Below are 22,984 nucleotides of genomic sequence, written 5' to 3'. Positions count from 1 at the left end.
CCTGCACACACTCCATGCCCTAGCCAGACTCCTCCATGGCCTCCTGGCACAGCCTCTCTTGTAGAGTGATAAAGTTGCCCTTCCCAGCGGGTACTTCCCAGCAAGAGGAGGAAGGAGAGCCAGTCTGGCACTGTCCCAACATACTTTGTCTCTTTCTTAGGGTGCCGTGGAGGGCCCCAACTGCCGCTCACTCCTCCTATTCCCATGCCCTGGCGGTCAGTGTGCACCCCAACACATTCCAGCTCACCCCCACCATGACCTGACAAGACCACTCTCAGTGCCTGAATTCTGGATCGGCCGCTAGTCCCACCCCATGCTCCCAGCCTGGCTGACATAAGCCTGGATGCCAGATCCACCTAACTAGAGCTTCAAGTGGTCACCAGCTACATATCCATCCCCTGTCCCCCTAAGCTGAGCCTCGAAGTAAGTGCTCCCAGCCTCCTAGGGGCAACAACCCATTTCCCTGTGCTGAGGCTCCGCCCTGCATCCCTCTCAGGGGACCTCCAAGCCTTACACTGCCTTGTGGCTCTTCCTTTAGCCCTACAATTCACCCCCAGGCACCATTTAATCTCAGCCCTACCCCACAGGAAGTGGAAACAGGGTCTAAAAGAATCTGTTGCTGGGGCCATTAACCCCAGCCCTGCCCGGCGCTCTCCCATGCCTCTGTTTTCCCTTTCCCCATACCTGACTTATTCCATGCGCCCCAAATGCTCTGGGCTCCTTGGCATCCCAGGCCCAGCCTTGACCTCCTGTCCATGTCTGGGGACCACCTGCACTGGGCCTTTGGGAGAAGCCGGGCAAGGTCTCAGAGTCGAGTGTCCGTGAAGAGCTTGCAACGTGGCTACAGCCCGGGTTTGTTTTCTTCCCTCCCTCTTTTCTGCTGTGGTGGTGGTGGTGGTGGTGTGTGTGTGTGTGTGTGTGTGTGTATACACATGTGTTTTCCCCTGTTCCCTCACGGAAGGCATCCTCCCTTATTGGCTGCCTGCTTCCAGGGTCATGACCTGGACCCCACCCTGGAGTGGCAGCCCCAGCCTGGCCTCTTCCAGCTGTGACTTCATCCACAGCCTGTCTTGCTCCTGCAGACTGGGCCTGCTATGGTTTTGACCACCCTCTGGGTGAGAGGGATAGTCAGCCCACAAGGGACCCCTTCAGTCTGGGCAGGGCCTGGGGTACTGTCCTGTCTACAAGCAATGAGCAAGTCGGCTTCTCTTATTTATGCATGTAGCCAGCCAGCTGTCTTTGTCTGCTGATTTTCACCCAATATACTCAAGTCTGCCCTAGAATGTCACAGCTGCTCATTGTTTACATGGGGAAACTGAGGTTTAGCGGGCAAAGGAACTTAAGGTCACACAAAGAGTTGGCAAAGAGGCAGACCTGGAAGCCAGGCCTGTGGCTCACAAGACACCCAGGAATTGCAACAACCCATCGCTCTTTGGGGACGGGCTTCTAGAAGTCCCTTCAGCCCCATCTGCTCTGCTGGCCTTTGTTTCCAGTTACCATAAATATCTTATTCCTCAATCTTTGTGGGCTTGGATGGAGTCTGCCAGCACCTGGACTCTTAGCAGCAACTGTTTGGGGTGATATCCAGAGTAGATGCTAAGTATTTTTTGAAAGCATTTTCTGCTTTCCAAAAGCTGTGCATGCCAAATCTCTCCTGGAAAGGAGGTGTGGAAGGCTGGTGGTTTGAATGGACTTTGGCCTCATTCATAACCACGCTGGAGGTTTAGCTCTGCCGGTTGTGAGCTGTGTATCTTTGGGGGGAAGTGGCCAGCAGCTGGCCTGTGTCTCCATCTGTAGAATGGGAGGGATGGTAGCTACACAGTGGGTTTGCTGGGAGGACCCAGAGTTCAGTGGTTCCGGGCCCCAGCAAGCCTCCTACAGCCCAGCATGACTGTGTTGATTTCCCTGGGAAGGAAGGATTCTTGTCACAATCTTACCTATAAGGAAACTTTGGGAGGGAGAAGGGACACCTCTGTGCTCCACAACCTCCACCTTCAGGGAGCTGTGGAGATATCAGGTACGGTGGCATGGCAGTGTGCTTGCCATCCTTGTGCTCCCCTACAAGGCCTGAGCTGGGGCAGCTGCTGACCGGCCTTGCCGCCCCCAGGAGCTGATTCACCCCCAGGCCCCATCTGAGAGGGATGGGGACATAGCTCAGCTCAGAGGGGCTTGAATCACCAGCCGCCCCCTGCAGAGCCCCCCTCAGGATGTGGGGGTGGGGCCAGCCCCCTGCCTGCATGTCTGTCTCTTTCCTGGGCCCCCAGGGTACTCCAGAGAGGGCTGCATGGCAGTGGCCACTGACATGGGGTGGCAGGGAGTTGCCTTCTTAGCCAGGCATCCTGTGTGGGCAGCCAGCAGCCGTTACTCAGCAGGTAAGCAGTTCTCTGGGCATCGGGAATTCCCCAAGACCAGTGACCCAGATACAGAGTAACCCCTACTGCCCAAGCCAGCCCCCTTCCTCTTTTCCCCCCTCCCTCTCTCTCCTCCCCAACTCTGATCTCAGTTCTCTGAAAACTAGCCTTAACCCCTGGCCTGGATGTTTCCACCTAGGAAAGGAGTGGAGTTCCCAGATGGGCCTGTGGGGTTGTCAGAGAGTGCTTCCGCAAGATCAAGGCTGGGGACAGGTAGCCAGAGGAGACAGGAGAAACTCAGGAATTCCTGGCAAGCCCTGGCAGTTGAGTGTCCTGTCCAAAAAGGCAAAAATACCTCATTATTAGATACCTGAGACGTGAGGGTGTAACCGCCTGTGGCCCCTGCCCCCACCCTACGGCTCCATCTGGGAGCTATCTGGACACCTGGATTTGGCAAGTCAGCTTTGAGTAGAGCAGGGCTGGGCTAGCGTTAAGAGCGCAGCCCTACATCCAGGCCAACCTGGGTTCAAATCCTGCTCACATCACAAACCAGTTCTCTGGCCCTGGGGACAGTAACTGAAAAATGCAGATAAAGTGCTGGACAATTTAGACTCAAACCCTAACCCAACCAACTTCTCTCTGAGCCCCTCTTTGATCTGATAATGAGGATGCCTCAGCACCAAATGAGGTTGCCCTGGGGACAGTAACTGAAAAATGCAGATAAAGTGCTGGACATTTAGACTCAAACCCTAACCCAAGTCAGGGGCTTGGAGCAGGCCTGGGTGAGGGGTCGATGCTGGGTGGTGTGAGAGTCAGGGCAGGCAGTGGCCTCAGGGTCCTCCCAGCCCCTAGAGCTTGGCGTGGGTTCTGGAGCACCAGGGAGCCTCTCAACCTTGGCAGAGATGGGCACAGTACTTCCCCACCCCCACCCCCCCATGGCCCTAGAAGCCCAGACACACTGGGCCTGTAATCTACCTCTTCCTGCCTTCATCCCACCAAATCTCTGGCAGTGACCAGCAATGCTCTGTAGGGCCCCAGAGGAGCCAGAAGCCACTCTGGCCTCCTGCCAGCTGCCCCCAGCATCACCCTGACATTTCCCGACTGCTTCTGCGTCAGGAATCAACCCCCTGGAGGTGAATCAGAGTGACTACATTTTTTTTTTTCTTCATTTCTGATAGAAATTGCAAGGGAAGCAGCAACCCACAAAGCACTGCTCATCAGCGGGGCAGACGGCTGACCGTGGCACTGCGCAGGGCCAAGTCTCACCCAGCAGGGCTCTGTCCTGGGTTTCTCCCCTTGCAGGATGGGTCACTGTCTTCCTTGATCACAGCACCTCAAGGTGGTGGTATTGGGACTCTGTGAGCACATTGATATCCTCCCGCATCTGGGTCTCTAGCCTGAGATCATCCCAGGCTGAAGTGGTTTTCACACGCTAGATCTCTCCCTTCTGGTGGATTGTGGGTTCAGTTTAGAGTTTGAACCAGCACTTTCAAAAAGGAAATGGAACAGCAAAATCACTTGGCATCACCCAGAAAGAGGGCAGGCATTGTCCTGTAGAGCCCCTCACCGCCCCCGTGTCGCTATCAGTGTGTCAGCTTCCGGTAGCAAGGTGCTCTGTGTTTCTTGTTGTGAGTCAAAACTGTGAGCCACAGGTGTCAGTGATAAAAGCCAGTGGAGCTGAGTGACTTGCCCAAAGTCACTCAGCTGTTGGGACTATGAGCTCCTATCACCTCAGGTGCCACCTGTTCTAACTCAGGCCGAGGCGGGACAGTGTGCAGCAGGTACCCACAGTGGGGACACAGGCCCACGCCATAACAAAGGCCTCCCAGAGCCCAGCTTCTCCATGCTCACTCCCTTCCCTGCCTCAGCTCCTGGGCTCCCTGCCTTCCCCTGCCCCACCTGACCTTTCCTCACGCTGCAACCGGGGCTCTTCATCCACCAAAGGGCCAGTGTGGTAGGAGGAAGTGGCCACAGCCCACTTCCCCAAGGGCCTGGCCCAGGTCAGGAAGCACCCTTGGAATCCCATGGGTGGCAGGCCTGAGTCTGCCTGTCTGTCCGTTCGACTGGGTCTGAATGGACATCACGTATTTTAGCGCACAGAGAGAACCCAGGTGTGTCTTTGCACGTCTCTGCCTGGCCCTCTGTATGTGCACGTGTGGGTGTATTTGTTTGCACTGCCTGTGTGTGACTGGAAGAGAGCCAGGCTGTACACACCCTGGATGACGTTGTGAATTCTCTGTATGGTTGTTTGAGAGTGAGAGAAAGAGACTCACGCCTGAGTGAGCCTGTGCAGAGCAGTGGTCCCCGGGCACAAGGGATACACGGTAGAAGGCGCGATCCTGTGCACCCACGTGTGCATCGCTATGTCCTGCTATGTGCTTCCGCGTGCATCCCAGAAATCCCTGCTCCTCACTGTCAGCCCCCGCCCCTGGGAACCATGTGGCAGCCTCACGTCACAGGGGCCACCAACAACTCGTTTCCTCCCCACCCGACCCGGCCCCCCCACCTCGCCCTGGCCACCCTGACTCTTGGCTCAGGGACAGCGCTGATGTCAGAGCCGAGCTGACAGCTTCCTTCTCCCACTGGATTTTCCAAAAGAGAGACCACAGCACAGTGCCTATTAAATAATCTCGCTAGGGGTGGGGGATGTGTCACTCAATGATTTCCTGAACAGGAGGCAATAAACAGAACAGGAAGCAGCCATGGACACACTTGGCCTGGAGCTGGCCATGGAGGTAGGGCCCTGGTCCTTCTTTCTCGTCTCCCAGCCAAGCTCTCTGGGACCACCTTGACTGAACCAAGGATGATGTCAGGGAGGTAGCCATGTGTGACCTCTCCTCAAACTATCCCTCAGCACCCAAGGACCCTGCAGAAATATTCTAAAGATGCTCTGTAAAGGATGATATTGAGCCTCAGGCCTCGCAGTGGTAATAAGATAGAAAGAATAAAGTGGTCCCATCCCCAAGGATAGGGAGGTGGAGGGGAAGAGACCTAGTAGTCCTCTTCCCTGAGAGGGGAAAATGAGCTCCCTGGAGTCAGAGCACTGACAAGAGCAGGCAGGGAGACCCCCTAGTGGGAGCTGAGAGGAGAGAACCCAGGTGTCCCTGGCACCTCATGGGCAACTCACTCCTGACACCTGCACACTTGGACAAATGCAGAGCTTAAAGAGTCTTCTACCCAGCTTGGCATCCTTCCTAGGGCACAGGGATGCCCTGCTAGGCGCCCCAGAGACCTCATAAGCTGCTCTCCTCCCCAAAAGCCAATTATTGTAGTGTTCACCAGCCACCAGATGATCCCCAGTCCTATCACCCACCTCCACCTCGTGCTATGCTGTATCTGAATCCTCCTTTGATGGGTAGGGAAACTGAGGCCCAGTGAGTTGAATGATTTGTCCAAGGTCACACAGGGTCTAAAGCCCCCTGCCCAACCCTCCCTGACACACATCTAGGGAGGTCCAGGTGTGGTCTGAGCAGCTGGAGATGCTCACAGCAGCAGAGAACAGTGGGGTTCATGGGGACAAGTCACCCCTAGGGAGTCTCTTCTTCTGCCTGGCCAGGCAGCTCAGCTGCTTATCAGCTGCAAGGCTCCATGACACAATCCTGCTCTGATCTCCTGCCCAGCCAGGCCTCCACCCCACCCCACCCCTGGACCCTATTTCCGTTTCCTCCCCTCTGGGTGAGACCCACGCCTGGCCCTGGCGTCACAGTGGGCTGTCCAGAGGGCAGGCATCCACCAGTGCCTTAACTACTGAGGCCTCCCTTCCTCCACTGTGGCCCACAGGCTGACGGTGGTGCACAGGGAGGACAGCGGACTGTCAGCTCTCAGCCTCGTGTCCCGGCAAAGCCCACCTGCCTTTCCAAGCCACTCAGCTGGGAGGGAACTCAAAACTCGCCAAGGCCGCTCCTGACCTCATTGTGGCTGCTTGTGCAGGGAAATAACTGGAGGTGGTAAGGTCGCATGGTAGAAGCAAGGGGGAAGCCAGACCTTAGGTCCAGTCCCAGCTTTGCCACTAACAGACGGTGCCACTTCACGCAGGTGGCCTTGCCACCCAGACCTCAGGTCTAACATCTGCAAAAGGGGTAAAAGAGCACTGTCAACCTCTCATGTTGGCATCGCCCCCTCTGGGAAGCTTGGCAGGCCCTGAAGCTGCCTTTATTATTAATGCTGTTCTCGTCACAGGTACAATTTCAAAAATGTCACTTTTTCAAAACCACAAAGCATAATAGTAGGTATGCTTGGTGGGCAGCTTGCCTCTCCTGAACTCCCAGACAGATGGGACACCTGAGCCCTGGTTCCCACTAGCTGGTGAGAATTCCAGAAGGAAGCTTCTTGGGGTCTTGTTGTCCTGCATAGATCAGCCTTGAAGGATCTAGGAAAGGTTCCAGAAGGCTTACTCTGGAGTGTGGTGGTGTGGGGTGGGGGTACAGACTGCCTCCAGGTTCCCTGGAAAGCAGGGCTCGGGCTCCGGGATCCCTGCTCAGTCCTCTGAGCAGCTCCAAGCCACGGGCAGCAGCGCCCCCCACTGCCCGGTGGGTGGCAGACACTGTGCCCACAGTGGAGAGCCCCGGGTCCGCTCTGCGGATGTCTCCTCTAGCAGGGAGGGGCGGGAAGCACTAGCTTTGGGGATTTGAGGAAGTGAGCGGGACTGCCTGAGGCTGGGAATGAAGCCGGCGGGGGTGGGGGGTGGGAGCAGGGGCCCTAGCGGAGATGGGACAAGGCTGTGTCTGGCCAGCACTTGGCGGGAGAGGGGAGCACGGGCCAGGAGGGGGCGCTAGGACCGTGCGCCGCGGGCGGAGGGCGCAGCACAGCTCCAGGGGAAGGAGGCAGGTGGGCTGCCTACCCAGTCCTCAAGCTCTCCTCCAGATGAGAATGCTACCCTTCATTTTATAGAGGCAAACCGAGGCTCAGAGAGGTGATACGAGCTGCTCAAGGTCACACAGCAAGAAGCAGGAACTGAAGGGAACCACGAGTGTCCACTCCAGAGTCAGGGCTCGTAGCTTCCTCACTGCCCTGCCACAGGCCTGCGCTGCCCAGCACTCAGGGGGCCCCAACGTCCAGAACCAGGACAGGCCTAGGGCCAGTCTCCCATCCTCCTGTAATCCCTTCCAGTGGAGACCTGCTGCCAAGCACCCTGCAGAGGTCTGTGGACACTCAATACAAGTTTCCTCCCTTCCCACCATGACCCTCAGAACTGGTGCTTCCTCAGCCAGACTCCTTTATAGAACTAATGAGGTAGAGCAATCAGACCCCGCACTAGTTCAGGTCAAAAGCAAAGGGGCCAGGATTTGACAGATTGTACCCTCTGGAGCTTCCCACAAGGGGACCCATGGCCCACTGCAGCCCTCCCGAAGGAAGAAGGACTCTCTGATCCCACAGCTCCATCTGAGGTAAAGCCCTCCACTGGCTGAGAACTTTCCACTGCTGTGGAGAAAAGGGAACTCGAGAATCCCTTGGGAATCCAGAAATCAAGACTCCCAAAAAGGTGGCTTTTCAAAAAATACAAAGCCAAGGATTTGAACCTGGGCCTCCCTGCATCCTCCCTCTCTGGGGCTCTGTCCTCTTCCCTTTAACTCATTGATGATCTCTAACCCTTCACATGGCCATGAGACACTTTCACAACTGGTCCCTCCTATTTTGCCTCAACATCCTCCAAAAGGTTCAGGGCATGTCTTCTGATGCCATTTTACAAATGAGGAAACTGAGGCCCAGAAGCTGCATGGGCCCCCAGGTGGTCTGTAATGCATGAGGGAATGAGTGATGTTTGTCCATGCTGGGGATAAATTTGGTGTCCACCCCACAGTCCTGCCCCACCAGGGAATCCTACCTTGTTCTCTGCGTCTGCGCTCGGTCCTCCAAATCGGAAAGGATATTTGCCACGTCTTCAGAGGGACACCGTCATCTTCGGGACCAGGCCCCTCTGCTTCCCTCTAGAGCTGAACCTTCTCTGGTGTCAGCTCCTCACCCCGCCCCCCTCATGACTTCCCGTCCAGGGCCGGTGGCCCCAAGGCTCCCCCCACTTCTACCCCACCCCCAAGCTGAGGGCCAGGGACGACAGGAGCAGCGAATCCCAGTCATACACACACTTCCCCCAGGCTGCCTGGCAGAGGTGCGAGGTTAGGGTCTCCCAAATGGCCACAGGGAGAGGCCAGGTGTGAGGAGGGGGCGTCCCTCTGCCCGATGCCCCTGTTCTGGCTGCGTGGCGAAGCCACTGTGGCCTGAGTCACTACTGATTGGGCCGCGCCCAGCCTGCCTGGGTGACCCGGGCCAGCATAAGGCGATGACTGGGCCGCTCTCCACATGACCAGCTGGGGTCGGCCTTAGGTGTTTTGACTCAGACCTGCCACAGGCCGTGTGCACCCAGCCATCCTCCTTTTGTCCCAGAAGTCACAGGACTGTAGCTGCCCCCCTGGACATAGTATCCTCCATTCCATCACTTCCTGCCCCAGCACCCACCTCAAAACCAGGGAGCCAACTGGCCCTTCTGCTCTACCTTCCAGCCCAGGCTACAGGGCCCCACCTGTCCAACCCCTGTCCCTCAGAGACCTTCGCCCCTCCCCAAGGCAGCCCAGCCCTTGGGGACACCCGCCCCAGGAAGCAGCAAGCTGGCTGGCTGTGCCAGGGCCTCCCGCTCTGACTGTGGACTGTGACCTTTTCTCGATGCCGGCAAAGGGGTTCTGGAGACATCCTGGGTCCTCAGCCTGGTGTGGAGAGGGAGAGGTTATGATGGAGACAGGGACAAAGAGAAGCACTGTAAAGAAGGAAAACCAATGAGAAGGGAAAAAGAAAGTAAAAACATTGTTTGCGTACCTGCAGAGGGACAGTGCTAACATCAGCATCCGGGCTGTGTTATCTCCTAGGACATCTTTATTATAGCTGGGAGGAGGCTCAACCCAGCTTCTCTCGACAAAGAGGGAAACTGAGGCTTGGGCCCAGGCAGGTTACTGGGGAGGCTTGGGGATTGGGGGCAGATCCATTTTTCTCAAGTCTAAATTACTTTTCTCACTCCTTGCTTTTTCAGAAAGAAATACCACATTAGCTGGGGCAAGGCTGGTAGAGCAGTTGCCTCACAGTCTTCAGGCCCTGAATTCAGCCACCAGCAATGGGGGGAAAAAACCCAACCCGGAACAGCAAAAGAAGCAAGGACATGGAGGTGCAGGAGTGTATCCTGGGGCTGCCATTTTAGGTTGTGAGTTTGTTCTGCAGATAAACAGCAAATGCCAAGAGAACTTCTCTGCCTTTTTGCTGCAATTCCTGCCTTCTAGGCCGTGTGTGTGTGTGTGTGTGTGTGTGTGTGTGTGTGTGTGTGTGTGTGTTATTACCAGAGATTGAGTTCAGGACCTTTTTTTTTTTTTTAATGTATTTGGTTGTTGCAGGTTCTCATTATGCAGATCAGACTGGTGTTGATCCTCTTGCCTCCCCAGTGCTGGGATTACAGGCATGCGCCACCTGGGTGCAGGGCTGGTGCAACATGTGGTGTGGGGGACTGAACCATGGTCCCTGCACCTGCGTGCGCTGGTCTGTGCTTGCCTAAGCAGGCACTTTAGTCCACTGAGCTATCTCACTGGCCCTGAATCCAGGGCCTTTCTACCATTGAGCTACATCTCCAGCCCTTTAAAAAAAAAATTCTTTTTTATGATAGGATCTGGCTAAATTGTCCACACCAGCCTTGAACTTGAAATCCTTCTGCCCCAGCTTTCTGAGTGCTGGAATTATAGCCATGCACCACCATGAATGGGCCCTAGAGAACTTTTTTTTTTTTTCCCAGAACTAGGGATTGAACTCAGGCCCTTGCACTTGCCAGGGAAGAACTTATTCCACTGAGCCATCTCCTTGACCCCCCCTGGAAAACTTTTAATCCATGTCTATGACCTGCAGTGTTGACTGAGAGTCTAACAATAACCTTACCCCCTCAAAAAAAAAAAAAAAGAAAGAAACAGAAAAAGCAAGCTCTGAGTTGGTCCAGGCACAGCACCACACCACACTGCTTTTGTCTCCCTGAGCTTGGTGCTGGCTCACTGTTCCGTGTGACCAACTTGTAACTTCACACAGGGAACATATTTGCATAGACCTTTCAGGGGGAAAAAGTGCCTTGTGGGGACTCAGCTTAACTTGTGGCCCAAAAGCAGAGCCCTGATTTTGTGCTTTTAATGGCAGACGGCCATGGAGACCCAGTCAGGCAACCATTTCACACTAACGGGGTGAAGGTAATCAGAGAAGGGCTCCTTCTGCCCAGGGTTTCTGGGACTCAACAAGTAGTCCCTACAAGCTGCCCAAAGCCCCAAGGAAAGCCATAGTGGGGCAGAGGGATGGAGGATTTGAACTACAGGTGTACTGGGCAGTAGGACAGACTGTTGGGATGCGCTGGGACCAGCTGAGATTGGAGCCACTGCAGGAATGAGCTGGCAAAACTCCGGGCTGAGATCTTCGGCCGCAGTGCTATGACAGGGAACCTGAAGTCAAAGCTTTGTGGAGAAGGGCTGGAGGGAGTCATGGAAGGTTTCTGAGCAGGAAGAAGTACGAAGAGAATGCACTCTCTATATCAGGAGCCAGATCCTGTTTGGCTTGATGACAGAGGAAATAGGAGGTATGAGCCACAGGCAAACAGGAGAAAAGCTGTGGCATTGATGGCTCTGGGGAGAGGAGGGGCCGCAAGGGAACAGGAAGGAAGCCTGAGATTCTGGAACCTTGGGGTGGGGCTGGGGGGGGGAGAGCAAGTGGGCCCTTGGAGGAGGGTGGTGAGTTTGGCTTCAAGGTGCCTCCATTTCCTCCTGGAGCCAGGAAGCGGGTAGATCTCCTCTGGGCAGATGACCATCCTGGGGTTGGCAGTTGGGGATTACCTGCAGCTGTGGCTCATTGGATGCGGTACAGAGCTCATAAGTCCTCGGAGATGGGACTCCCAGACCCCTCCCCAGAGACTACAGCACCCTCCTCTACTTCCTGGGGACTATAATGCTGCAATTGGAAGCCAGGTCAAACAGCATCCAGGAGAGCCCGGAACAGAGGGCAAGCCAGGATGGGGGAAGCCGGCCTAGGATTTCTCTGAAGATAATCTCTGCTCTCTCTGAGGGCAACCTTGGTACGCACCACAGGGATGGTTCTCATTCTGCTCCAGGAAGCTGAGAGTGCTGGGCTTTCACCTCTCACCCATAGCTTCCCAGAAGCCTAAATCAAGAAAACCCCTTGTTCCTTGCTGGGAGGGGCAGCTATGAATGAATCCAGCTCCCTGCTGCTGGAAAGACGGGGAGCTGAAGACAGCCAGGGCACTGGGATGACATCTGCAGGATGGTTTCCCCAGTGTACACTGTGCCTCAGTTTCCCTATTGATACCCTTGCCTTTCTCTTTTCCTTCGACTTGGGTGGCTCCTCGCTGAGCTCCCGCTAGGTACCAAGTACTGCTGGGTGCCAGAACTTAATGGAACAGAAGGTGGTTCTGTCCATGGCAGCTCCAGGCCAGTATGGAAGATGGTCAGGAATGCAAACACCAAACACCACAGGGTGGGTATAACTGAGGTGCTGGACTCAGACTATGGGTGGGGGAAGGGTTGCCCAGGATACCCCGTTGAGCTGACGGCTGACCACAAGGGGAGCTGACAGGACCGAAAAAAGACAGGGAACTGCATGTCTGCAGAGCAGGAAGAGGTAGAGGAGCTCAGTGAGGAACCACCTAGGCCAGAGGAAAAGAGAAAAGCAAGGGTGTCCATAGGGAAAACTGAAGCCTGGTGTCCAACCTACAGCATAGGTGGGGGGTTTGTGGTGGGGGCGGGCTAAGAGGGAAAGGGGCCCAGTGGAGGGTACTAGAGGGCCTTCATTAGCACTAAGCAGATAGCATGCAATACACTGGACAGCTTCCCACAATGACTGCTAGTTGGAAAAGTAGGGGCCAGAGTTCTACCCCAGCCTTGCACTAATGCTCTGTAGGGTTGGGCAAAATTTGGCCCCTCTCTGGGCCTTTTTGATAAGTCAAGATGCCCTCATTCATGTTCTGATCTTTGGGTGTCGGGAGCCTTTGCCCTAGCTGTCCTGATCACCCCTCTGCGTGTCATTCAGACCACAGGGCAAACGTCATCTCTCCCGACACAGTCCTGACCACCCACAGTGCTCCATTCTCTCTCTCTGTATTACATCATCCGACTTTTTTTTTTTTTTTTTTTTTTTTGGTCAAACTCATATGCAATCTCAGATGCTCCTGTTGGTTCTTTTGCTGGTCTATTGTCTGTCTGACCCTTACCCCGGAGCTCAATGTCTTTAGGGACTCTTGCAATTGTCAGCCAAGTTGCAGAGGCAGGGTTCGGTAGGGGAGCATCCAGGCAGATGCTCCCACCCCAGAGTCCAACAGGCCTGAAATCAAGCTGTGCCCAGCCCAGTTATCTTGTCCTGAGGATCTGGGCTGATGAGACTCTCTGAGTCCTGGTCTTTCCATCTGCAGAGAATCATACCTGATGCAGCATCCTCCACCTCTGATGCAAGAGTTGGCTCCCAATTCTAGGAAGTGGGAATGGCCAGGAACTGATGCGAGTCAAGGTCAAGCTGTTACACATTTTAGGGAAATGTTCTACCACTGCGCCATATCCCCAGTCCCCCATCCTTTAGGGTTTGTTTGTTTTTTAACAGTGAAAAGAATGCACAGAATTTATTATAAGCCTAACACGTATTAAACTCCAAGTTCATCTGCCTCTGTTGGCCCTACTTCCCCTGTAGCTTCTGCTTTCCTGTGCCATTAATCTCACCTGAGGAGGAGCTCTGGCATCAGGTGGAAACTCTAGCCCCTTCCAAGAGCAGTGTGAAACATACCCCAAGGCACACGCTCTTACGGCAAGATCAGCTAGGATCTGGCCCATTTGACAGATGAATAAACAAAGGTTCAGAGCCTCCTCCATTTGCCCAGGGTTACCCAGACAGGAGTGTGTGAGAGACTCTGAGCCCAGAAGGTCTATCTGACTGTGCTGCGCTTTCCCATCCACCCCAGCAATTGCCCTGTGTGTACAGCCATTCCTTTGTGGGTATTTGTGTCACATGTTGAGCAAGGGGAGTTGTTGGCAGGGGATGACTGCAAATCCACACACTGATTCATCCCACAAAGACTTAGAGTACCCACCGAGTTCCAGCCCCAGGACATGCCTATGTCCCATCAGTGATGAGATGTTGGCATACGTGTGCCCTGTATACACGATATATGCAGATGTAGCACATGTGTGCGTGCACACACATGTATCTACTCACATATCAATATCCAGGCTCCAAGATGAGGAGAAAGAAAGACACAACACACACTGGTGCACATCACACTTGGCACACACACCCCAGCCCCAAGGTATCCCAAAGCAACTCACAACCCCAAGCCTTCCTCCATCCTCTCTTACACTCCTACCCCACGACCCTCATCCCCAACATCTTAAGGGAGACCCATGCTGCCAGGAGTGGTGCACTCCTGTAATCCCCGCTGCTAGGAGAGGCTGAAGCAGAAGGATTACCTGTTCCAGGCCAGCCTGAGCAATCTCGCGGGACCTTGTCTCAAAATGAAAACGGCTGGGCATTTAGCTCAGTGACAAAGGTCCCCTTGGTTCAGTCCTTAGTACTAGAAAAAATATGAACTGATCCTCATGGCCAGGGGCACCCCTGGCCCCACCCTCCGCGTTCCCCCTCAGCTAGGTCATGTGACTACCTTCGCTGGACAGAGCAAGGGCATCCAGCCCGACTTCCAGGCGTGAACTTTTGGCCTTGCTATCTAAAGATGCCCCTGCCCCCCATCCTCTCCCACATGACAACAGAGACAGCAGCTTTGGAAACCAGGCAAGATTTAAATATGTTAGCACAATATTATTAACATTAAATATAGATCATAAATAAGCCTTATAAATATGGACCTGATTACAAACTGATTTTTTTTTTAAAAAAATCAATAAATTAGTCACGGTGCTCCAAGGAATCCACCCACATGCTTCTGGAACCTCCTCCTTGGAGGCCCGATTTCAGCGCAAGAAAATTCCACGATCCGCCGCCAGAGGGAGTAAGCAGCTGTGCAGAACCAAGACCCAGGGCTGGGGGCTCTCACGGAGAAAACTCCAACGCGCACCCATCCTAAGGCTCTTTGCACCGAGTGTCCCAACTTTCAGAGAGTTTGACGTCCAATTCATATCACAGAGTCCCAGAAATGGCCAGGCAGAGGGCGCCTTAACACAGTATCCAAATTCTTGGCTTTCCAAAGAGAAAACTGAGGTCCAGAGAGGTAAAGTGATCTGCCCGAGGTGGCTCAGTGAATTAGAGACGCAGTTGGGGTCTGAGTCTCATGCCCCTAGACCTGCAGGCCAGCGCTCCTTCTAGGACACACTGTCTCTGCCATAGCTGCCTACAGTGAGGTCACCCCGGTGTCCAGGTGTCTAGCCTGAGCGCCGATGAGGCATCAGAGGCCAGCTCAGGCCCTGACCTCCCGTTGGAACCCTGCCACCACAGAAAGGAGGAAGTCTGGGGGCCAGAGCCCCACAAGTCATGAGAGGGAAGGGCCTCTGGGGAATCTGAGGGGGCAGTCAGCCCAGCCATGAGTCAGCTTGTGTCATCAGACCCCTGAATCAATGGAAAGTCGGCCCCTCGCGGCCTGACCTGGCCACCCCACCAGGACTGGGAAACTCAAGCCGGGGGCTCTGCAGCCTGGCTCTCCCCCAAGCCCAGCAGAGGTAGAAAGGGCCATAGCAGCACCACTTTTTAAAGTGCACTTCTAAGTGGTAGGGGACAGAGACAGCAGATTTGGAAACCCAGGTGGGGACCCAGCACCCTCCACTGGCTCCTCACATCCACACCCACAGGGGTGTTGCTCAGACTACCAGGACAGCTGCCCCATGGACACAGGCCTCCTGACCCTTCCTGAGGGCCTGGCCCTGCGTGCCCCCTTGTGCAAGGCCCGGCGGGAGCTGTGTCTCCTGTTACGACTCGAGCTGTCCCCCCACTTCCTGAAGATTTGCTCCACGGAGCCCATGAAACTGTGGTAGCCACATAGAAACTGACAACCCTCCATCTTGGCCTGGAAGGTGTCCTGGGCAGAGGGTGTCAGCGGAGCCTCTGTGCTAGGTCGTGGGGCCTCGGGCGTCTTCATCTCTGAGCCTTTGGTGAACAGCTCTGACATGCAGTAGATATTGTTCCTGATGCCCCGGATGTTCTCTATGGCCATGTGCAACTCTGGCAAGTCCTTGGCCTTCAAGCACTTCTGCTGCAGAGCATGCAGTCCCTGCAGGACACTGCCCAGTGTGGCACTGACGCTGTGCAGGAAGGCATGCCTGCTCAGTGCTCCCAGGGCGTCCTTGCTGGGGAAGGCGCTGTCGGAGCACTCCATGCAGGACCGTCTCAGAATAGGTGTGTTTAAGCCTTGGAGGCGAATCTGGAGGAACACGAGAATCAGGGGGTGCATGCACGAGGGCCCCCAACCACACACACAGATGAGCCTGCCTTGGTTGTCCTTGAAATACTAGACCTGATCTTCCCATCAGAGACCTGAGAGATGGCAGCACTGAGATCCCTGAAGAGAAAGTAGGAGGGCTGTTGGGGCCTGTGTGGTGACTGCATAGGCAGTGACAGGCGTGGGAAGGGCCCTCGGGAGGGCTGGACCCTGCTTACTGCACAAGGCCCAGGGAAGGGGCCCATAAACGTGCAGACAAGCAAGCACACATGGCATGGGGTTGGGAGCTAGGGAGCCTGCGCGGTCCCCTCCTTCAGCTCCTCTGGGACTCAGCTTCCCTACACTGTCCATACCGAGTGGGACCTGGGCCTGGTCTTCCCTGTGCTCACTCTCTTATTTTATTTTATTTTATGTATTTAGTACAGGGTCGATAGGGTCTTACTACACAGATGGAACTCGTAATGATACCCCTGTTTTCAGCCTCCCAAGTGCTGGGATTACAGGCATGTGCCACCAAGCCCAGTCTCAACTGCCATCTCAGCATGCCCCCGGGGCAGGGCTGTCACAGCAGGCAGGGTATCAAACCCTGGTCCCTGCATCTGCTTAAGCAGATGCTTTAATCCGCTGAGCTATATGGCCGGCCCCCTGAGCTCACTCTCTTGATAACCCCCTGACATTCTCTGAGGCTGGGGCTTACATAGGGCTCTAGGAGGCAACCGGTGTCCTTCATGAGGTAGGCCTGGCTCTGGAGCTGGCTGAGGAGCTGCGTGTAGGAGCTGGAGCATCTGCGCATGGCCACTGCTGCCTCCACCACTGGGCTCAGGAACAGAAGTCCAAGGACCAGACCTGGAGCAGAGAAGGACAGAGTCACTCAATGTGGTGGAGAAGCTATCGGCAAGGCCCTGGGGAGGGGCTCAACAGTACCTTGGCAGGTGTCCACCTTGTCCTGGGCAAGAACTCCCGAGGCCACCACATCTTTCCCAGGAGTCACTGCCCATGTCTCAAAACAGGGCTCAAGGGATGGGTGGCTGGCAGAGGGTAGTGGAGGTGGCCAGCCAGATCTGGCTTGCCTGCATCCCAGGCCTAACTTCAGGTGCTGACAGCAGGTGGCCTGGGGGAAGGGATGATCTGCAAGACCTCTGGGCCAAGGGCCAGCCACAGCCCCAGGACTTACAGCCATGCTGGGCCCCCGTAACAGACCCCGGACCCCTGCACAAATGTACTTTAGAGGAATATGGGGCAGCAGCCCCAAGCATGGTGCGCCCTGAGCTCTGTACACCAAGCCAGAAAGAGCCAGGAGGGTACACTTTCCCTCCCAAAGGGTCCATATGGTGAGGACATGAGAGCTCATCCAACACATGTGCCCATTTTGCTGACAGATAAACCAAGTCACAGAAGAACAGCTTGCCCTGATCACAAGAAGCCAGCCCTCTCTACTCTCCAGATTTCTTCCTGCCTCTGTAAGTGGTCCCTTTTTTCAGGGCCACCAGGTTTGCCATAATTCAATGGGAAGGTTTTAGGGGGCTAGCGCCATTACAGCTCACTATCCCCCCACCCCCACAGGCTCTAGCAGCCACGTGGTCGGAAGGGGCCTGTGGCGCAATGGCCCGGAAGGCAGTGACACCATCCTTCCCTTCCTACCAACTGCGCAGCCTCTAGGGGAGGACCAGCTGCTGGGAAGAGCCACAGGGTAGGGCACCCAGGCGCCCAACCACAGGCACCCTTGCTACTTCCCTAGGTGTCTCCAGTCCAGCTCTGGGTGGGGGACCCACAGCATGCGTGTGACTAGTTATATGGGACCAAAAGTTGGCAGGTGGTGTGAGAGCAGACCTACAGGAGCCACCAGGGAGCCCTTTGGCCTGGTCACCTGGGGCCTGGCTTCCAGGTTGGTTAGAGTGAGGGCTCCAGATGATGTCACAGGGCTCTTTGCACCTGTCACCACGTGGGCGTGGCTCCGTGTGCTTGTACATGCTCCTAGGCCTGGTTGACTTTCACTCCGTCCTACACCTGAGAATCAAATTGGGCCTAGATGGAGCCCTGTCTGCACACACATGCATTGCCTCACTTCCCTGCTGGGCCGGCAACTGCTGGCCCGCCCCACATGTCTTCCACCTGCCTCCTGCCTGCAGCCTCTTCCCATCCATCCTCTTCCTCACCTTTATCCCAAAGTAGCCTCCCCAAAGCTTTTCCAGGCGGCTGCAGTCTGCACCTGTGGGGCTGCTGGGTCCTCAGCAGACCCTCCCATCCCTCACCCTGCTCCTTTTCTCAGCATCCTTCTGCCCAGTGCCTGGCCGATCCAGGTTGTGGAAGCAAGGGTGCCCTGCGCTGTGCCGGGTCCTGGGCACAGCACGAGGGTGCTGGCACAGAGGAAGGAAGTACTTACTGAGTAGCAGCCTCCGTGTGTGCTGTGCCTGCATGCTGGGTGCCCTCGCTCGCTGGCCCGTGCCTGCTGGGGGCGATACCTCCAAGCTGGGAGTCCTGCGGGCTGGCAGCCACTTTATGCCCGCTGGGGCGATTGGCCAATACCTCGTGAGGTGGGTGGGGAGGGGGAGGGCAGGCCTTCTGGGAACATGACCCCAAAAACCAAAGTTTCCTCGGCGGCCAATGGGCATGCCTGCTCCTCCTCCTGTTTTCTTCGAATTCGTTCTTCGAGGTCAGCTCCACGCCCAAGGATGATGCAAACCGCAGCCTCAGGCTTCTTGGGGTAAGTGGGGCACAGGGGCTCTGTGCCGTCTTCAGGAGGCTGTGCCCAGAGCCGGAGGTAGGGACAGAGAGCAAGGTGGTTGGAGGCCCCCAGCCAGTCATGGTCCAGAATCCTTTGGCCCCACAGGTCACCAGTGAGGTTTGGGCTAAGCAAGCAGCACATCTTCCTCGTTGAATGCCCTTCCTGCCCTCTTGCTGGGGCTGTTGGTACATCTGTAAGCGGAAACCACTGGGCTCTGGGCACAGAGCCAAAGCCAGACCCAGGCTGGCAGCCCCGAGATTGTGGTTCTAGCCCCAGGACCTGCATCCCCCAGCCATACCTGCATCAGCCTCGCTACCAGCCTCCATCCCAGGCCTGCTGCCCACTGCCCACAGCCATGGCCCTTCTCTGCAGCCAGGGCCCGCAGAAGAGAACTGGACACATGAACAAAAGAAGCAAGAAATGGGTTCATGAACTTGCTGACATGCTGTGTGGCCTGAAGCAAGTCACTTAACCTGTCTGGGCCTGAGAAGCCCCACCTGAAAAAGAAAAGGAAGAGCAAAGCATTTCGTAGGCCACCTCCTGGAGCTGGGGCCATCATGGACATAAAAGGTAAAAGCCCTAAGAATGGAAAAGACAAAATGAAACTCTAATTCCAAGTACTAGTTGTCGGGGTGGGATGGGGGGGTGGAGGAGATGGGGAAGCTGTGAGCTCAGAGGGGAAGCCTGGGGTGGGGGAGCTGCCGCCCTGGCGGTTGGAGACAAGGTTTCACTTTCTCTGAAAGATAGCGATCGTGGGTTGGTCCCCGGTTGTCCTCGAAAAGCCAAAGTCATCAGAAGAGGCCTTGGAAAAAGTGCCTCCCTGCTGCTTCACTGGGGTAAACTGAGGCATGGGGACATGTGAACAAGGAGGTGTGGGGGCTGGCAGAGGCCCACAGGAACTGCCTGACAGCCCCAGCACACGTCCACTGGGGCTGGAAGAGTATCCCTGGCTGGTGCCCTCTGAAGTTGGGGAGCCAGGGTGGTTGCTGTGCGCGGCTGCTGGGCTTGGGGCGCATTGAGCTTGAGGATGGGGGTGGGGGGCTGACTTGCAGCCAGAGTGGAGCTGCTGCCACCCACTCTGCAGACCTGCCCCCATGCCCTGTGGTCATTCAACAAACCAGGAAAGGTCCAGCCACTACTAGGTGCTAAGGATCCCACAGTAGGCAAAGCCAGACAGCTCCAGTCCCTGTGGCTTCTCCACACCCGGCCGCCCACCCGCATCCAGTGTGGCACCTGCTGCACCCAGTCCCTCACCATACCTGCCTCGCCCCCTGGGCTAGTTCTGGATTCGCATCCTCAGAACGCCACTTCCACTGAATTCCTCATCTCTGCTCACCCCCGCAGGGCTGCTTCCTGGGCCTGGCCAAGCGGGCATCCTTCTGCATTTCACATCCCTGATCTCATAGCAGCCTGGGAGAGAGAGGCCTCATCTCGCTTGGGTGGGCAGGGGAAGCCCTGGAAGTCCGGAAGCTAGCTCAGGGCGGGAGAGCCAGGTCCATCCACAGAGCTCCTGCTCCTCTTAGGGACACTTGGGGACTGTCGCTCATCTTTACCTTGTTCCGTCCTCCCTGATTACAAGCTGGCTATATTGTCTCCCAGGTTTAAAAGGCCTCAGCTGGGCTGGCAAGATAGTGCAGTGGTCCAAAGCGCCTGCTTAGGCAAGCATGCAGGGACTGTGGTTTGATCCCCAGCACCACATGCTCTGCCAGCCCTGCCCCCAGGGAGGGCTGAGCCGGCCCCAAAAATAAATAAATAAATAAATAAATAAATAGCCTCAGAGGCACAAAGATGGGAGGTTGCCCCACTCAGGCTGCACAGCGGTTAGGACAGCATTCAAGCGGAGCCTAATTTGTAGGACCACATTCTGATTGCCACAGGGCTCATCAGAGTGCTGAGGGCAGCCCAGGACAGCATCAACACAGGCAGGCATAGTTCTCACATTCATTTGCTGGAGTTGGAATGCCACAGTCCCCTGACAACCACAAGAGATGGGTTCAGCACCCCCCAAAGATGCGTCTCTTACTCAGCACGATGTGGCATTTGCATGGACTTATCCAGTGGTCTGCTGCCCTGGGACCATTTACCTTCATTTGTTTATTTGTTTTTTTTTTTTAGTTTTTTAGTTTATCAAGACAAGTTCGGGGAGCCTGCTGGTTAGCTCAGCTGTTTAAGTGCCTGCTCATGCAAACATAGTCAGGAGCAGAATACCATGGTTCAATCCCCACCTCCACTAGCCTTAGCAGACCCGCCATTAAGGCAGCCTGAGCCAGCCAAAAAAAAAAAAAAAAAAAAAAAAAAAACCTTCTCAAGACAAGTTCTTGCTCTGTAATCCAAGTTGGCCTTGAACTCACTATGGAGCGCAGGCTGGCCTCAAACTCATGGCACTCCTCCTGCCTCAGCCTCGGAAGTGCTGGAATTGCAGGCATCCATCACCACACACAGCTTACCTTCTGTATGTTTTTTTTTTTTTAATATTATAAGTATAGGGCTGGTGAGATGGCTCAGTGGTCTAAAGCACCTACTTAGAACAAGCTTAGCAGAGCACAGGGACCGCGGTTCAATCCCCCAGCACCACATGCCAGCCAGCCCCGCCCCCTGGTGGGCTGAGCTGGCCACACACACACACACACACACACACAAATAAAAATTTAAAAAATATATATTATAAGTATAAAATATTTTAAAATAGATCAGTGTGGTGGTGCATTCCTGTAATCCCAGCACTCTGGGAGGTTAGAGCAGGAAAATCACAAGTTTGTACCCAGCCTGCACAATTTAATGACTTATTAAGACCCTGACAAGGTAAATAATAAAGGACTGTGGATGTAGCTAAGTGAGAAGACCCTGGGTTCAATGCCAGTGTTACAAAAGAAAAACAAATACTGTAGTTAGATAGGAAGTTTTGCTATTATTAAATGTGTTATGTATTTTATAAGGGGTGTCCAATTCCTCTTCACTCAGCATAGCCCAGGTGAGCTGAAATGTTTGATAGCTGTGATACTAACTCCTTTCTAGATTGCTTGTACTGCCCAGCACGATGCCAGTGCTATCCAAGCTGGCATCCTGTACCATTTAGGGAACGGCGGCAAGGGTGAAAGTGTGTGCAGGGCCAGTACAGGGCCTAAGTATATTTCCAGTTTGCAGGAGGCTGGCTGTGCAGATGCAGAAGCTACAAACACTGAGCGCTGCCCATGCCACAGGCTGCGAGGATTCAGGAACGAACTTTATTTTCTCACACTTTTGGAGGCCAGAGGTCTGAGGTGGAGGTGGCAGTGGGCTTGGTTCTTTCTGAGACCTCAGCCCTTGGGGCGTAGACGGCCTTAGCTCGCTGTGGCTCCCCAGGGGCATCTCTGCTCTGTGAGCTGTCCAGCACTTTGGATGAGGACACCAGTCCCAGGACTAGGCTGCACCCAAAGGCCTTGTCTTCCTTTCGCCCTTCTTCGTGAAGGGCCCGCTCTCCAAATGCGGTTGCATGTGTGCAGATGCTGGGGCTCAGGAATCACACATAGGACTGGGAGAATGAGAATCAGCCCACAAGAGCTTGCAGGAGGCAGCATGGTTGGAGGGCTGCAGAACGTTGGTGGAGGGTCCGGGGGATACACAGGAGGACACAGAGTGGCCAGTGGCCGAAGGTGCCGAGGGCTGGCCTCTCGGCCATCAGAGCAGAGGGTGAAGGAAGATGCGTCAGCGTTTCTGGTGAGGTCAGTGCCTAGTGACGTCCCTGTCACCATCAGGAAAAGCTTGCAACACAGCATAGCCAGTATAAATAGGACCCAACCACAGGACCCGGGCTGTCCCCTTTCTGAGCCACGTCAGTCAACTCCGCGTGATTTGGGGAGGAAGAGGACAGGCTTGGTTCCTCAGAACCGCTGCCTCTCAGCCTCTCTGGCTCATCACCCTCTGGAAGCGGGAGTCCTCCTTTAAATGCAGGGACAGGCTCTGCGGTAGCTTGGGTAGGAGGCCTAATCCACTGGCTAGAGAGAAAACACCCCTCCCCAGGGTGGACAAGAGAGTCAAGTCCCAGTCGCAATCTGCTTTGGAGCCAGTGTTTTTGATCTAGTCACATCCCTTCCTGAGCCTTAGGTTCCCCTGCATAAACTGAAATGATACAACAATAAAAGATAGCCCAAGCCTTATTCACAATGGTGCATGACTGGAATCCCAGCTACTTAGGAAGCTGAAGCAGGAGGATCACCATGAGTTCTAGGCCAGCCTGGACTGCATAGTGAGTTCAAGACAGCCTGAACTGCATAGCAAGAGTCTAAATAAATAATTGGAATAGACATTTCTTCAAAGTAAAAATAGACAAATGGCCAACAAGAGCATGAAAAAATCCTAGGATCCAGGTTCAGTAGCACACACCTATAATCCCAGCTGCTCAGGAAGCTGAGCCAAGAGGATCACAAGTTTAAGTCCAGCAAGTGCAACTTAAAGATCCTATCTCAAAATAAAGTTTAAAAAAAATACAGGAGATAGAGCTTAGGGTGGAGTGCTTGTCTAGCATGCAAAGGTTCTGGGTTT

General features: G+C 54.9%; 1 protein-coding gene and 1 long non-coding RNA gene across 3 annotated transcripts; one reads left to right on the top strand and one right to left on the bottom strand.

The window, feature by feature from the left end:
• Positions 1–5,022: 5,022 nt before the first annotated feature.
• Positions 5,023–9,464, top strand: LOC111813847. The gene is made up of 4 exons (XR_002818989.1): positions 5,023–5,086; positions 6,132–6,298; positions 6,531–6,656; positions 9,370–9,464. It is a non-coding gene; the product is annotated as an uncharacterized LOC111813847 (long non-coding RNA).
• Positions 9,465–15,081: 5,617 nt separating this feature from the next.
• On the bottom strand, positions 15,082–18,194 carry Osm (oncostatin M). 2 transcript variants are annotated; one of them, XM_023705863.1, is made up of 4 exons: positions 18,122–18,194; positions 17,573–17,745; positions 16,436–16,584; positions 15,082–15,720 (listed from the first exon to the last, which is right to left on the bottom strand). In XM_023705863.1, exons 2-4 carry the CDS (start codon positions 17,706–17,708, stop codon positions 15,166–15,168), a joined length of 840 nt encoding a protein of 279 aa, XP_023561631.1. In that variant the 5' UTR covers positions 17,709–17,745; positions 18,122–18,194; the 3' UTR covers positions 15,082–15,165. The 2 variants fall into 2 exon arrangements, with proteins under 2 accessions (XP_023561631.1, XP_023561632.1); XM_023705864.1 differs by lacking the exon at positions 17,573–17,745 and having other exon boundaries at positions 18,122–18,181.
• Between the last annotated feature and the right edge of the window lie 4,790 nt (positions 18,195–22,984).

Source organism: Octodon degus, unplaced genomic scaffold (genome assembly GCF_000260255.1).
Source record: "Octodon degus isolate 3935 unplaced genomic scaffold, OctDeg1.0 scaffold00230, whole genome shotgun sequence".
NCBI lineage: Eukaryota > Metazoa > Chordata > Mammalia > Rodentia > Octodontidae > Octodon > Octodon degus.
The sequence above is the reverse complement of the archived record's forward strand: the minus strand, read 5'-3'. Positions and strand labels throughout refer to the sequence as shown.